General features: G+C 34.9%; 1 protein-coding gene across 6 annotated transcripts in view; it reads left to right on the forward strand.

The window, feature by feature from the left end:
• Nucleotides 1–16,626, forward strand: part of RhoGAP19D (Rho GTPase activating protein at 19D) — a 661,344-nt gene that overhangs the window by 551,020 nt on the left and 93,698 nt on the right. For all 6 annotated transcript variants that reach the window (XM_090374624.1, XM_090374649.1, XM_090374631.1 and 3 more), the window contains one exon: nt 11,764–11,906. In XM_090374624.1, the coding sequence (XP_090230750.1) occupies nt 11,764–11,906 (143 nt within the window). The remainder of the gene's footprint in view (nt 1–11,763; nt 11,907–16,626) is intronic.

A 16,626-nucleotide genomic window follows, 5' to 3' on the forward strand; every position in this document is an offset into this window, starting at 1 on the left:
AAATTGAATAAATTTATCAATTTATAAATTGATGTGCTTACAAAAATGATAACTCTACGTTTTGCAGTGTAAAACAGACTTTTTCGAGTGCGTTAACGGAAGAAAGTGACTTTATTGTGGTCAAGTTCTTTCTAACCTCTACAAAAATATGGCTACGAATAAAAAGAGAAATGTGAAAATATCAAAGAAGGTGATGACACTAGCGAATAAAATTGAGTTATTAGACGAAATTTCTAATGGTGAAAGTGTCTCCTCAGTGGCAAAACATTATAAAATCAATGAGTCAACGGTACGATCAATCAAAAAATCGGAAGAAAAAATCTGCCGTAGTGTCCGTGAAACCGCGCTAATTGCTTCAAAAATTTGCTCTGTAACTCGTAATGTTAAATTTAAAAAAATGGAAAAGCTTTAAATCTGTGGATAGAAGACCGAATTCAAAATAAAATTCCGTTAAGTTCACTCATCATTCGTGAAAAGGCAAAACTTCTTTATCAACACTTTAGCGAAACTGGTGATAGCACACTGGCGGGATGTTTTTTTTTTTGCAAGCAAAGGCGCTGGTTTGAAATTTCTAATAAATATTACATTTAATATTAAATTGTTTCTTATTTTCATTTCGATGCCATATGCTTGCATTTCACTATGTACTGTCATGTACAGTCATATTATGAAGGTACATATAATACATACATAGACAAAATTTTAGACTAGTTTTTCTTATATACTGTATTTCATACTTTGGAACGGAACCCCTTTATTACTATGGGAGCCATAACTCAGTATTCGCGACATTTCTCAGGAACGTAACCCCCGCGAATAGCGAGGGTTTACTGTATTGCTAAATGTTTTTTGTAATTGGTATCCTTCGGATGGATGGATGCCCTTGCTATTGTAAAAAAAAAAAAAAAATTCCCAGAGAATTCCTTTGGATATCTATAAACATAAATAACAACATCAAAAAAGAAAAGAAAATCATATGGAATGAGCTTGTCAATATATGGAAAATGTGATGGGATACCTTGTGTAGTGGACAGACCACTAGATCTTTTATTCCAGAAGTAAACTTGCTACAGGATAAATAAAGATAATCCTGAGTTTCATCAGCCTCTGCACTTCATATATGTTAACTGGATACAATTTCCTTAATGAAAACTGTGTGCTTTTGTTCTCCACAATACTGATCTATATGTAGTCATAAAGAAGACTGGAAATGCATTTCCAGCCTTACAGAGTGAAACTTACACTCTGGCCTACAAACATTTTTTTCTAATTCTGTAGAAAAATTTTTTTTAATCTGGATGTGAACTTGATTTTGCAAATCTTATAGCATATCAGATTTTGTGGTACTTCTCAACCAATGTCTTCTCAGGATGACATATTCTACTGACAGCAGCAGATACTTCAAACAATTCTGCTCAGTGATTTCTTTGCCTTTTTACTTTCTCTGACCTTGGGGAAATGATCATTCTTGTTCATAAACAGTACATTTATGATCATTCTTGTTCATAAACAGTACATTTGACTTCTAAAATTTGGAGATATCTCACTATAATTTTCTTAATATTTGGACCTTGATTATGATTTGCCAGGATTTATGTGAACATTGTATTTCTAATTGACCTGGACTTGACTCGTGTACTTATTTTGTTGACACAGAACTGACTTGCCTTGATTTTGGCCAAATCAATTTGTTTATTGTTAGACTGAATCAGGATCAGGCAAAGCCACTATGGCATTGCAAGATATTGAATCCATTTTGGTTCTTTTTTTTACCTCAACCTTTTTTTTTTTTTTTTTGCTGGACCTGCAGCTTGCTGTGGAATAGGACTTTTGCTGTTACGGTTACAATTAGTTCTTTCAACTGGGAATAAGGGAATCTTGCTGGCACTCAGTGGTTTAGTATTTCCTTTCAGTGAGTGTGGGATTTACTTTCATTTTTGGTCGGTATATGTAGAAAATTGCTGCTTCCTGGCCAGAAAGAACATAAATCACAAACAAACACTACTAATGCAAACACCACAAAATACACACTTCTTGCCTTTTTACAGAGTTCTTTTATCTTCGCACTACTAAATGTGGAGTTGAAGAAATGTTCTTGGAGTCTCCTCACCTAGATCATACACACAGAGATAGGTCCCTTTTGTACACGTACTTCCTATACCTAAATTCTGTATCACTTATGTCTGAGTGACACTGTGTAGCTGATATCCCTACAATGTCTGCACTCAGTGACTTAATTAGTACTTCACATTCATCAAATTTATTCATGGTGCTCTAGCATTAGTGTGCTTTTAGTTACCTGATAGCTAAGTTATTCCTTACACAAACTAATGTATTTGCTTGTCCCATGATCTCCCCTCCCCAGCAGACCTTGTAATCACATCACTCTTCAGGCTGCTGCATGTTTCAGTACTATACTATTAAATTTCTAAATAATGACAATGCCTTTCTACCATTAATCTCATCCGATTTCAATAGCTAAAATTTTCGAACGTACTGTTCATAACCTCAAACTATTTGTTTGAGGTTTATATTAAATGGATGGTAAATAAACTGATGAGATTAGTGGCAGAGAAAATAAAAGCATGTTCACAAAAAAGGAGATCAGAAGGTAAAGGGAGTAATTACAGACTTCTTTGCTTTACTTCTTTTCCAGGGAAAATAATGGAGTCAGTGGTTAAAGAAGTAATGTCGGATTGTCTTGACAGAAATTAGTATTAGTAGTGGCAAATGATGCAAGAAAGCAAGCTTATATCAGCCCAAAAAAAAAAAAAAAATATATATATATATATATATATATATATATATATATATATATATATATAGAATATCATTAGAAAAAGTAAATCAATCCAATAATAAGAATACCATCAAGGACTTAAGAAAACGCAAAAAAAAAAAAAAAAAAAAATATTATTATTATCGCTTTTTACCGACAATCTAGATGACTTCAACTGGGGCCAACCACCCAGAATGAAGGCAAAAAACGACAAGAAGTTCTCTGTTTCTGTGATGATCAATATATGCTACAACTTATATCTTGTAATGCCTTTAAGCTGTCCTACACTCTTTATTTTTATTTCTCCGAAATTATTAGGGCAATCCGAGGACGTAGGAGAAACTATTTCTTATCTATACCACTATTTTTCGCCTTTGTGGAGTTCAGGTTCTATTTTTCCTACTCCTTTAGTTTTTCTTCTTACTATCTGCATGTTTCTCTTTGCGTTAATTTAATTTAATTATTTATTTTTACCGTATCCATCACATAGGGGGCACCACATATTATTTTGACGACTATTACATTATGTCCTAGATACGGTCAAATGTAGTATGTATTATATATTTAATCTTGTTTTAATCCTTAAATTATGTTCTCTGTCGGGTCAACGATGATTAATATATGCTTACATTTATATTTTACTTATATTTCTTACCTTTGATTCTAATATTTCAAAATTTTTCTTAATTAATTATCTTCATTCGATTTATTTATATTCGATTTATGTTCGGCCTATACTGGTTTATATTTGGTTTAGATTTAAATTACTTAGCATATATTGATCATCACAGAAACAGAGAACTTCTTGTCGTTTTTTGCCTTCATTCTGGGTGGTTGGCCCCAGTTGAAGTCATCTAGATTGTCGGTAAAAAGCAATAATAATAATAATATTTTTTTTTTTTTTTTTTTTTTTGCGTTTTCTTAAGTCCTTGATGGTATTCTTATTATTGGATTGATTTACTTTTTCTAATGATATTCTGTAGACATTGTGGGTGTATTGCATGATTGCTTGCAACTGCATTAACCCATAAATATTAGTTATTGTCTTTTAACTTTCTTGCTTTGCTTTATTTCTTGCTTTCCTTTTATCACTAATATAACTATTAATATATATATATATATATATATATATATATATATATATATATATATAAAAAATCTTAATAATTACTAATAAACATATAGTACAGAATGTCCTGGATACATTTAATAATATTCATAATTGACTTAAATTCACTCTAGAAATGGAAATCCTGCAGCACAAATCCATAAATTTTCTAAATTTTACTTTAACCAGGGTTAATGAAAACATATTTTTTAAAATTTATAGGAAGCCAACGAATACTTAGAAATTTTTGCGCTGTTTGAGCTACCATCCTTTCACATATAAAAGGAGCATTATTTTTAATCAGTTTCATAATGCATATAGATACAGCTCTACTCAAGAATCCTTATTGGATAAGCTTATGGAACTGACAAAAAGATTTTTAAATAGGGGTTATTCATTAGGTACCATTATGCAGATTAGTCAACAGGCGAAATATAAATATGGAGACAGATACAACAAATGACAGGGAGGATCATTGGTATAGACAATTTATTAACATATATAAGAATACTGAATTTAAGATTGTTGCACAACCCGTGAGTAAGCTCCATGCCATCTTGAAACATAGGGCGTATGTGGTTCCTACAATGGAAGCTCACAATATTGTTTACAATATTTCCTGTGGTGGGTGCAATTCTGCTTATATTGGCTTGACCCAAAATTTACTTTTGGTAAGGATACAACAGCATGTGGCATCAGTTAGTGCAGGTAGGATGGGCGCCTCTGAGCTTGCGTTTCATGCAATCACTGATGGACATGTGTTCCTTTTTAATGAATCGAAAGTTCTTAATAAACAGCGGGAATATTTTAAATTATTAATTGCTGAAACATTAGAAATGAGATTTCTAATATTTCGGACTCATTTATATAGACCAATGTATGAATAGTAATTCATACATTGGTCTATATAAATAATCTTGTGTCAGGGTTCATTAATTTTTTATGTAAAACAGGGGGATATCATTTGCGAATCACTTTTGTACTTCTTGTGAACATGGTAACAAACCGAATAAGTTGGTCTCTTAAAAGAAGCTATAAAACGCTTTTAAAGTTTAAATTGTGTGTGAATTAATGGATATTTATTTGTTTCGTGGTTTTAAGATTTTTGCAACAATTGTTTTTCAGTTCTCGTGGTGGCATGCGATGTTGGTTGGTTTTTTGGGGGTTGGTGGCCGCTGTCTTTCTGTAACGCTTTTCGATTCATTTGGCATGATATGAGAATTGAAGGCATAATGATTTTAATTAATAGCTATTTTAATTTGATTTGTTTATGACTATGCGTGTGGGGTAGGTTCATATTATAATCATTTGCGATTGAGTGTCAAGAGAATCACAGTCCTACTAAAAAGCTATGAGGTTTCCTCTTATAATTTAAGAATATATATATATACACTCACACACTGGTGTTCAAAGAAAGTGCATCACCTAGAAATTTCACATTTCTAACCCTTTTTCGCAATGGTATATCACATTAATGACTAGCATCACAAACAGAAATATAAACAAAAGATATTTATAATAGTGTAAGGCAAAGTTAAGTAATATTTCACAGGTGCTCTCAAAATATTCCAAAATGAGCATTTGCAACCTTTATACAACAGTTTTGGTAAACAAGAAAATTGTGGCTGAAATGTTATCAGAAGCCTTCAGTTTGCTTCAGTTTATCATTTTAAATAGAAAACAAAATTAAAAGTTCACCAGGTGCAAACTAATATTTAATTGAACCACCTCTGGACCTGATGACAGCAGCACACCGTCGAGGCATTGACAAGATCAGTTTCTGAAGATAATCAACTGATAGTTCGTGGTTCCAAGCACTAATTATGGCTTCTTGAAGTTCACAAAGGCTCTTTGTTTTCTTTCTGCCAACTGCAGATTCCATGATGCCAACAGTTCCAGGCCATTTCCTGGCAGCTAAGAATTGTAATGGTCTGTTCTTCAATAATTTTTTCACCTGTAACAAATGTAAACACGTTACTGTCAAACATATAATGCAGAAATAACTACAGGAGTGCCTACTTACACTTTTCGCCAGATGACAAGGAGCAGAGTCATCCTGAAAGATGGAATTTGCTTGGCAGGTTGAAATGGTCTCTAATGATTGGCAGCAATTTGCCTTCCAGTATAGCCATGTATTGAAAATTTAAGATAAAAATATGAGTCTTTTTAGCTTAAACTTACAAATTTCATTGATTAACTTGTTGAATATTTAAAATGAAAAGCTTGGATAAATCTAAAAAGTGCTTTAAGAACAGTAAGTTTAAGACTTTATTCATAAAGTATATTATGAATCAATTGTACATTGACAGTATCAGTATCCCATCAACTGAGTAAGTCACCTAAATTAGATTTGCTTCTATTTTTATCTTCATAATTTTTATAAAATTTAACAGTAGAAGTTTTAGTAAGATATTTAACAATCTGAAATTTATAATAAATGCATGTATTAAATATATGATTAGAAAGAAATTGGTAGTTGAATTTATTATTAAGACTATAAGGATAAAGAGATTTATATTTAAGCATAAATATTTCTTCCTGTTTTAACCTCAAATTCAGGTTATGAATTTTTCCGAACTGAAATATAAATATTAGAAAAGGTATGTGGTTGAGAATGTCTACATTCAATCTCATGTTCAGCGATATTTTTTTAAGCTTATCGTAGCTAAGTTATTGATATCAGATCTATGCAAATTAATCCTTAAATGTAAATTATTACTTTTTTGTCCAATATATTTAATGTAAACTTCACAAGCCATTTTCTGACCCTCATCCACCTTTTAATCCTTAGGAATTTATATTTTGTTTAAAAAATTATATTTACATTTTCATTTATTTTGGTAGCAAAATTTTATTCTCAGTTTTATTTATGTTTATGCTTTTAATCCTTTGGCATGTAATTTCTGTCAGAAATGAATAAGATTTTTGGAATCTATCCAGTATAATTGGATAGATTCCATCCACTCCAGCACTTTTATTATGTTAAGCTTTGACAATTTCTCTTCAACTTTCCTCTCAATTAACAAAATTATTTAGCTACCTGTTACAGTTTGATAAACTTCTGGCATCATCTTCCCTACAGAATTCCTCATGTGTGAACCTGGATGAAAAATACCTATTAAGTTTGTCAACAATAAGGGTAGGATCATCAACAGTTGAACCATTGACATCAAGTGGACCAACACTGCAGTGGTCACTTACGTTGACTGGATGCACTGCCTTAGATTTAATATGCTTCCTAACTAAGAGCATAATCCTCCCCTCCTCTCTGTCTCTGAAACAATCATACTCCCCTATTCAAATTCTGCTTTTCTTATGCCTGATAATTTAATATTTGTACAATGTCTCCATCTGGTAACTTAATGAGTACTACAAATACATCAAGTTGATTTACTAGTAAATAAATTTGATAAAATTCGGTAAATGTATTTACCAAGTACAGTAGTTATGTGGCAATTTCAGTATGGATTTGTTAAGGGAGGATTTTGTCTGACCATGTAATTTGGTACTATGATACAGTAACAAAAGAACTGAATGCAAAAAAAATTATGTTGACATCATACAATTAGAATTTAATAAAGCTTTTGACACTGTTCTACATGAACAGTCGCTGTACAAATTGGAGCTGTGTGGTACTGGAGAGAAAGTGACTGCGATGGATAATGGGATGGTTGATGGCAGAAAACTGAGGGTAATTATAAATGGGCACTTCCCTTCTTTGACCATTGTTGTTAGTGGAGTCCCTTGGCGTTCAGTTCTCAGCTCCTTACTGTTTTCAGATTTTATTAATGATATCATTGAAGGAATATCAAACTTAATGTATAAGTTTCCAGTTGATACAAAGGTTGGAAGGATGGGATGCCATTGATGCAAAGGTTGGATAGAGAAATGCCATTGAAACAAAGAATAGCTTTCAGTGAGATGACTGGGACTATGTCAACACCAATACACTGCACAACACTCTACATGATATGGGTTATCAAAGTATTGCTGCTGGGGAGTCACAATTCATCCCCCCAACTAAGGCCAGATGGTGTAAGCTTGGTTAAGTCCCACCGTTCTTGGACCATAGCAGAACTGGAATGCTGCACTTTCATCATGGTGTACTATGGTTGTACCTGTGGTAATGCCCCAAAGAAAGCTACTTGCTGGAGTGTATCATCCAGTGAAGTTTGACGGCAGAAGCATGATAGTTTTGGGCTGTTTTTCATTGTTTTGCCTGAGACCACTGTTTTTTTTTTTGGACAAAACCATGAATTCTGAGATATATCTATATATCCCAGACAATAATTTATTACCTACATTGCAGCAGCATGTTGCAAAAGGCACATGCCTGTATCAGCAGGTCAGTGCACCATGTCATACTGCTCATGTTGTTATAAACTGGTTTGAGGAAAGGAGCGTTGAATAGTTGGAATGTCAAGCCCAGAGCACTGATCTCAACCCTATAGAGAACTTTTGGGATGAATTTGATTGTCGAGTGCATGCAAGGAGAGATAGACCATAAAACAGCTGAACTGTTCACCTCTTTGAATGCTAAATGGCAGAAAATATCAGCATTTACAAAAAAAAAAAAAAAAAAAAAAAATCTTGGCCAAGTACTGTCATAAAGTCTACAGGTTTGAGCACATATTATTAGTTTTCCTGTAAATGAAGATAATTTGTAGATATGCAGGTGTCTGGATACTAATGGTAGGGAAGTGGATAATGAAGAATTATCTATTAGAAAGATAACTCTTTTTTATGTAATCCATTTTTATAATATAAATAAAGTAATATATTGTATTATGTTTAAATTTATGTGAGTTTATATATACATTAGTTATATTTGTTTTATATATATATTTGTGTATATGCACATTATTTCCTAGAATTATTATTATTTTTTTTTGTTTCATATTCATTCTGTTTCATATCATACATTATCATATACTGTATATATTTATATTTCAATATCTGTCAGCACAATGCTCCCAGAAACCCCAAGTACAAGCTTTATATTTTTCCTTCATATACTTTTAAATTTCTTTTGATTATTTATTGCAACATGCTGGGCTATCAGAGTATACATATGCAGCAGGAGATCTCATTGAGATGTTTAAGGCCTCGAATGCATTGAGTAAGCTCAATGTTCATTGACATTCTTTCTCTTGCTCAGATTACACATAAGGGAACATAAATTCAAATTGAGGAAGGATGGTTGCACGATACATGTGTGGCGCCTCCGTAGCCAGGTGGGCAGGAGCAGCAGTGCGAAGCACATACTTCTTGATTAGACCGGGTTTGAGCCCGTGACTACCGCATATCCCCGGAGCAATATGGCCTTAGTTGCTAATGCTCCTAAAAACCAAACAACAACAACAACAATACATGTGTGAAAGTTGCTTCAGCCAGTGGGTGGTTGATTGTTTGAACACAGACTTCCATTTGTATTGTGGAAGTGTGTAGATTGAATAAACTGAAGGAAAAACTAGACAAATTATTGGAAGGGATGTCTGCTTATTATATATATGTATATATGTATATATATATATAATAATTGTAAAATAATAAGAGAAGTTTACCTCAGTATAGTACATAGAACACTTCCGTATGATACTCTCCAGAAATTACAACGGAAAAATCGAAAAACTTACATTTGAGTAACAAATAGTTTAAAAAATAATTAAAAATCAATTTAACACAATTAAAAATCAATTTAAAGCAATTAAAAATAAGAAAATTAATTAAAAGAATTTAACGAAAAAATTGCAAAACGATTTTCCTTCCTGAAGCTGACAATGCTTTTCGACCGTGTGTCGTGATCGCAGGAATGAAAATTACCAAATAGGGGTGAGTAAACTTAAATAGTGATTATTTGTCTTTGCGCATGCGCATAAAAGCCCACGAATCAGAGATGAGATATGGCCGACGAACATTAACAGAATTTTGTGTAATTTAATTTCTACGGTTTCTGCAATTAATAGTCACGTATAATTACGTTGGACACTAAGTATAACCTATCGATACACACAATTAAGGGGGGTTTTTTGAACAGCATGGTGCAAAATTACCTTTAAATTAACACTAAGGTACTCGGCCCAAAGTTACCATGTTTCGTTTCTAAAATATTGCCTTCAAAACAACATCATTCCGAAGTGTGCTAGGGTCAATTTAAATCAAAAAATTTTGGGCATAAAACAACTAGCACTTGCCATATCGTGTAATATCCTTAAATTTGCCTTAAAATTTCAATATACTAATAAACAAAAATACCTTTCCCAGGTTAGGAAGCTTCGCGATAAATTAAAATTATCTACATCCTAACAATTGGTCTGTATTGAAGACCTTCATAGATTTGCGACGGGAAGCACAGGCCTCAGATATAAAAAACAGACACGTTAACAAATTACAAACATTATCGAGAGGGTCAAGACACGTTCATACGAATTGTAACACATTGTCGTGGGCTTATGACCAAGTGTGTACAAGTCCCCCCCCCCCCACATACACACAACGTGCTACTATAGAGGCGCCTCCATAGCCGGGTGGGCAGGAGCAGCAGTGCATAGCACACGCTTCTTGATTAGACTGGGGTTCCAGCTCGTGACCACCAAATACGGAGGATGCGGAAAGGTCAGGGAATGACCACTGCATATCCTCAGAGCAATATGGCCTTAGTTGCTAATGCTCCTAAAAACCAAATAACAATAATAACAACAAGCTACCATAGAATACATCAACTAGTTTTCGAACAGCCCCTCGCCCAGCCTTCAATGAACCAACATATCAACAGGTTACAAATCTTTCCTCTTATACAGGACCAGATTTCACTTTTATCCAAAGGATTAAATTATAATTTACCACCTTGAAAACTACCTAAAAAACAGTGCGTAATTGATATTGAATTTGGACTTGGTAATGTTATGCAAAAAGATTTATTTATTCAACAAGTTAACCAAGTGGTGAATAACATAAAAGAAACGCGACTTCCTAAATTGAATACCCATGACAGTTCAGCTTTACATGAACTTTGGGAAACTAAAGACATTATTATACAGAGGGCAGATAAAGGAGATACAGTGGCAATACTCGATAAACCTGATGTGTATAAGGCCTAGAATGGGTTGAGTAAGCTGAATGCTGATGGGATTCTTCTTCTTGCTCCAATTAAGAACCTGGGGGTGGGGGGCACAGATTCAAATTGAGGAAAGACAGTTATAGAATAGATGTGTGGAAATTTGCCTTTAGCCCATGGATTGGTGGAACAGACTTCCATCTTTTGTTGTGGAAGTTGATAGCAAAAAGGCTGAGTTGGACAGGCATTTGGAACAAATGGACTGGTGAAATGGGAAGGTTTTTTTTTTTTTTTTTTTGGCTGATGTTGCATAAGCTTACTTTCTTGCATCGTATGCCTCTACTAATTCTAATTACTCATTCAAGAAAAGAATTTCAGCAGCAAATGTCACATTAATTCGTACCTGATTGGATGTTTTTTCAGTATTAATAAATAATATTTCAAAATATATATATTTTTTTAATAAAACATCTTCCCCTCTATTCCATTTCTTAAAAAACTCGACCACCCCTCCTCCTCCTCCTCCTCTCCCCAGCATGACCCTAGGTGTGGCTCTTCGGATTCTGTTTTTTTTTTTTTTTTTTAATTAGATCAAAAATGGCTCTTCACTCAAAAAAAAAGGTTCCCAACCCGTGATGTACAGTATCACTTTTCATGCCCTGAAAAGATGATATCTGCTCTACAATTATCATCTACTTTTATCCCTGATAGACATACTCTGGTTCTCTTCCACCTATACTTCTTTCACAACATACTATTTGCCTGACAATAGTGTCACCGAAGTATTTATGATTATACTGTTTACTTTGTTCTGTTTAGATGAGTTGGCCTTACCTAAATTGTGGAGGGATCGAATGGTTCAAGGGTGGAGAAAAGTACATGGATCTTCTGTCTCAACACATCCAAAAGGTGCAACCATTGGCATTAGATTAGAAAACTGTCCTGTTTCATCAGAAAATGAGGTGAGCTCAGTATAAATGCATATTAAAGAATATACAGGTAGGCAGCGATTTACACAGGGGTTATGTTCTACATCCTCGGGGTCGTTAGCTGACACGGTGTAAATCGAGGAAGAATTATAATGTATTTAAATGAGATAGGTTCCTTCACTACGAAAATAAATCATGAGTGTTAATATAAGTGTTTTTATATTAAATATTTTTGGTTATTTTATCATTATGAGATATAAATAATATTTATAGATAAAATATAAGTAAAAAATAAAAATTTAACTTTAGTACTTCGCTCCTGTAGAGCCATCTTTGGAGTATGTAGTAATGTCACATCTGCTCCTCCCCCCTTATTGATCTTCTTTGACAGTGCCCTTAATGGAATGGCCGTGATGGAGGGTCAACCGGTTCTGCAAGTTCTTTGGCCTTAGAAAAGACCTGCAGCAATGAAATCTAGTGAGTCTTCCTCCTTTCTAGCATGTAGTAGGGCTTCAATATGTTAGTAACAGCTCTTTGGCTGTGTTCCCAGTCTGGGTCATTATCACACCGACTTTCACAGCCTGTTTGTTTTTGTGCCAAAGCTGGTTGAAGTGTCTTTCTGGTGAGGGTCCTAATTGGCACAATCTCCTGCTCTTTCTCCTCAGAATCCTGTTTAGCCAGTTGTGCAGCCAGCTCCTTTAAATCCTGCTTTGAAAGAGGCTTTGCAGCGACTCACTGACATCATCAATGTCAACCTTGTCAAGGCCAACATTCTCAGCCACTCTGAAACTGGCTCAAACTTAAGGAAGTAAGACACTGCATCAGGCCACAATTTCCTCCAAACGCAGTTCATGCATGAATATGACACTTTCTGAACTGCAGCAATGTTATTTATGGCCTTAAGGATGTTGTAGGACCTCCAGTAGTCCCTCACAGTCACTAAGTTATGTCTGCACTGCCTCGACAATCCCTTTGAAGGTCGTACGTAAATAGTATGCCTTGGTGGTTCTAATAACATCCTGATCCATCAGCCGCAATTGAGTTGGTGTTGGGTGGCAAATAAATGACCACATTTTGAACGTCATTATCTTCAAGGTTGCCTGGATCGTTGTCGAGGACTAAAACAGCATTTTTGGGCAAGTTGTTTGCTGCACATAATTGGGCCCCCTCTGGACAAAAGTATGAAGTGTTCACTAAAAAGGATCTGGGTCACCCAACCTTCTTATTAGAGCACCAGAAAACAGGAAGTCGATTCTTCACACGCAGTGGCGCAGCCAAGGTGGGAGCAGGGGGGGGATAATGCACCCCCATCCTATCCATACACTATAAAAAAATGACATTGAAACAAACAATTGGCACCTATTTTATCCCTTTGCTCCGCCTCACTTCAAAACCTGGCAACACCACTGATAACATGTGGATTCTCTGCATTGTATCAAGCCCATGGTACACCAACATTGGCTTTAACTTAAAAGTGTCTGATGCATTACCACCCACAAGTAACGTAAGCCGATCTTTTTCAGCTTTAAAACCAAGGGCAGTCCTCTCTTCACAGACTATGTACGTTCTACTAGGCATCGTCTTCCAGTACAGCCCCATTTCATCAACGTTAAAGATCAAGTTTGGGATGTAGCAGCCTTAATCCATTAACTTTTGTAATATGGGAGAATATTCCTCAGCACCTGCAGTGTCGGTGCTAGCCGCCTCACCAGTAATTTTTACATTGTGAATTCTAGTTCTGTTTTTGAACCAGGAAAACCAGCCCCTGCTAGCCAAAAATGATTCAGTCCCTCCCAATTCCTCATTAATTTCATTAATCAAGCTCCTAGCCTTGTCTATAACTACTGCCTGTGTTGCAGGAATGTTATTTTGGTTCATATCGTCTATCCACAGCACTAATAACTTCTCTGTTATCTCACTCCTTGAATAAGTTGTTTTAGAAATGCTTACATTAACAATTCCTGTATGTGAATGCTTGATCTTCTCAGCAATATTCATAATGGTTGTAACAGTAGAAGGTGCTAAGCTCTTGCACACCTCCAAAAGCTGCTCTGAAATACTACGAATAATGTCCATTTTCACTTCAATTGTTAGAGATTGGGTGGCTTTTTTTAACATGCGCAGGCATAGATTCACCACTATGCTTAGAAGACATGGTTGCACAATTTATTTAAAATAATACAGCACTAATGAACACAGGAAATTATTAAAATTTAAGGCACAGCTCACTACATGTGCACACTGGTGAATGAGAAGAAAGCAACCTATGTCGACACTAGCACTGCCTAAATACCCACTTCCTGTGCTGCATTTGCGCTTGCATTTTCAAATTTTCTTTTAATTTAATTTTATTTTTCTTTTGTCATTATTATTTTAAAGGGGCATTAATGTGAAACAGCTTAAACTTATCATGTTTTCTGTTAAAGAAACAAACAGTTTTAAAACATGATCAGCATATAAAAATGACTTAATTAAATACAGGTATTTGTTTTTTATTGGCTGTACTTTCACGAATTTCTTTGACAAGTACATTAGGCATGACCAAAGGCGCCGACAGGATATTTTGAAAGGGGTAACAAGAAAAAATATCCCATTTTCTTCTTATTTTTATTATAATAATAAGAAGAAAATGGGCGCCTCCGTAGCCAGGTGGGCAGGAGCAGCAGGGCGTAGCACACGCTTCTTGATTAGACCTTCATAGATTTGCGACGGGAAGCACAGGCCTCAGATATAAAAAACAGACACGTTAACAAATTACAAACATTATCGAGAGGGTCAAGACACGTTCATACGAATTGTAACACATTGTCGTGGGCTTATGACCAAGTGCGTACAAGTCCCCCCCCCCCCCCACATACACACAACGTGCTACTATAGAGGCGCCTCCATAGCCGGGTGGGCAGGAGCAGCAGGGCGTAGCACACGCTTCTTGATTAGACCAGGGTTCGAGCCCGTCACCACCAAATACGGAGGATGCGGAAAGTTCAGGGAATGACCACCGCATATTACCGGAGCAATATGGCCTTAGTTGCTAATGCTCCTAAAAACCAAAAACAACAACAAGAAGAAAATGTTATTTCTTGTTAAAGATTCTCCAGTGGGAGAGGAAAGAATTCTTCTATTTTCAACAAAAGTAAATATTCCATTCCTATCTTGTCCTCAATATTGGATTATGGATGGTACGTTTAAAACCGTGCCCACAATTTTTTTTATCGATTATATACAATACATGCACCCGTCAGTAATGAAAACTATCGAATTCTTCCCTTAGTTTGTGTTGATGATGAATAAGAGTGAAGAAAGTTATACATGTTTGTTTCAAGATACGATTGACTTTGCCAAAGAAAATGAAATTGAATTGAGACCACAGGCCATATTAACTGACCTGCACTTAGCTGTAATAAATGCCTCCAAAGGCGAGTTCCATAACTTGTCTAATAAGGTCTGTTTTTTACACCTGTGACTGTGTTTAGAGAATAATTCAAGCAAGTGGACTGGCATCTCAGTACAGCACATGTAGAATTTAGTTTGCTGCTTTGACATTTGTGTGCCTTGGCGTTTATTCCTTCTGGTGAGATACCACAAGCATTTAATGTTCTGAAGCCAATTTAAGGCACAGCACATTTACCAAGGGAAGCTAGTGATGATAGAGCGGTTTGAAGACAATTATGTATATGGAAGAATTAGATGGTATATGTGTAAATGGTACGGTAATCCTTGCTCCGCCGTTATTTCCAACAACATTATGGTCCATATATGATTCCATTCAACTGGGAATTCCACGCACCCAAAACAGTGTTGAGGCTTGGCATAGAAGATGGGAGTGTATAATTGGACGAGCACATATTGGTGTATATAGGATCATCGAGAAATTTCAGAAAGAACAGCAACAGGTCGATAACCAGGCTGAATATATATATATATATATATCAATGGGTTTCAATGTAACTCTTTAAAAGAAAAGTTTAAAGAGTAACATAGAAAAGAGGTAAACAGTAGATTAAATGGTTTTGGTGAAAGCAAGATTAATAAATTAGGTATGAAAGATGCACCTAAAAGTGCAAAGCTGCATTAAAGGATGCAAGAGTATATGTAATTTGTATTAATATTAAATTAAATTAAGTAAGTATCAATGGATGTGAAAGTTACACAAGGTGCCAGTAACTATAGGTGAGGAAAATAAAGAAAAAGAAGAGTAGTAGATTAGTGAAAGAATGTTAATATCGTAGAGGTTATGTAAATTATGGACTGAATTGCCAAGCCAATATAAAGTAGGGGAACTGTAAAGTAAAATTAGTACAACAAAATATTAATAAAATGAAAATGGTATAGCTGTCATCAGATATGGTGGGGGGAACAATTTTAGTAAAAGGTCTAATATAGGTAATGCACAAAATGCTTGATCTGATGTCAGCAAAAATAAATATTGATACATGATCAGGTATTTAATCAGGGGACTACACCTGACCATGTATCGGGAATTGTATTTCTATACTTGTCCATATTAGTAGAAGAAATGTGATAGGCCAAAAAGGAATGAAATGAAATTAGCACTTTCTAATACAGTATGGACAAGGTAGTCCCTAATAGGGACTACCTTGTCTAAAAAATAAACAGATATGTGTATGCATATCTGTTTATTTTTGAGATATAGGCCAATCTCAAGAGCTCTTGTTTGGATCTGCAGAAGCAGATATTAGCACTGTGAGCTGAAGGATTAGAGCAATTGGAAAGGAATCTCACCATGGATGCT

The sequence above is a fragment of the Mastigoproctus giganteus genome, chromosome 1, assembly GCF_048544385.1.
Source record: "Mastigoproctus giganteus isolate SK-2022 chromosome 1, ASM4854438v1, whole genome shotgun sequence".
NCBI classification, from domain to species: Eukaryota; Metazoa; Arthropoda; class Arachnida; order Uropygi; family Thelyphonidae; genus Mastigoproctus; species Mastigoproctus giganteus.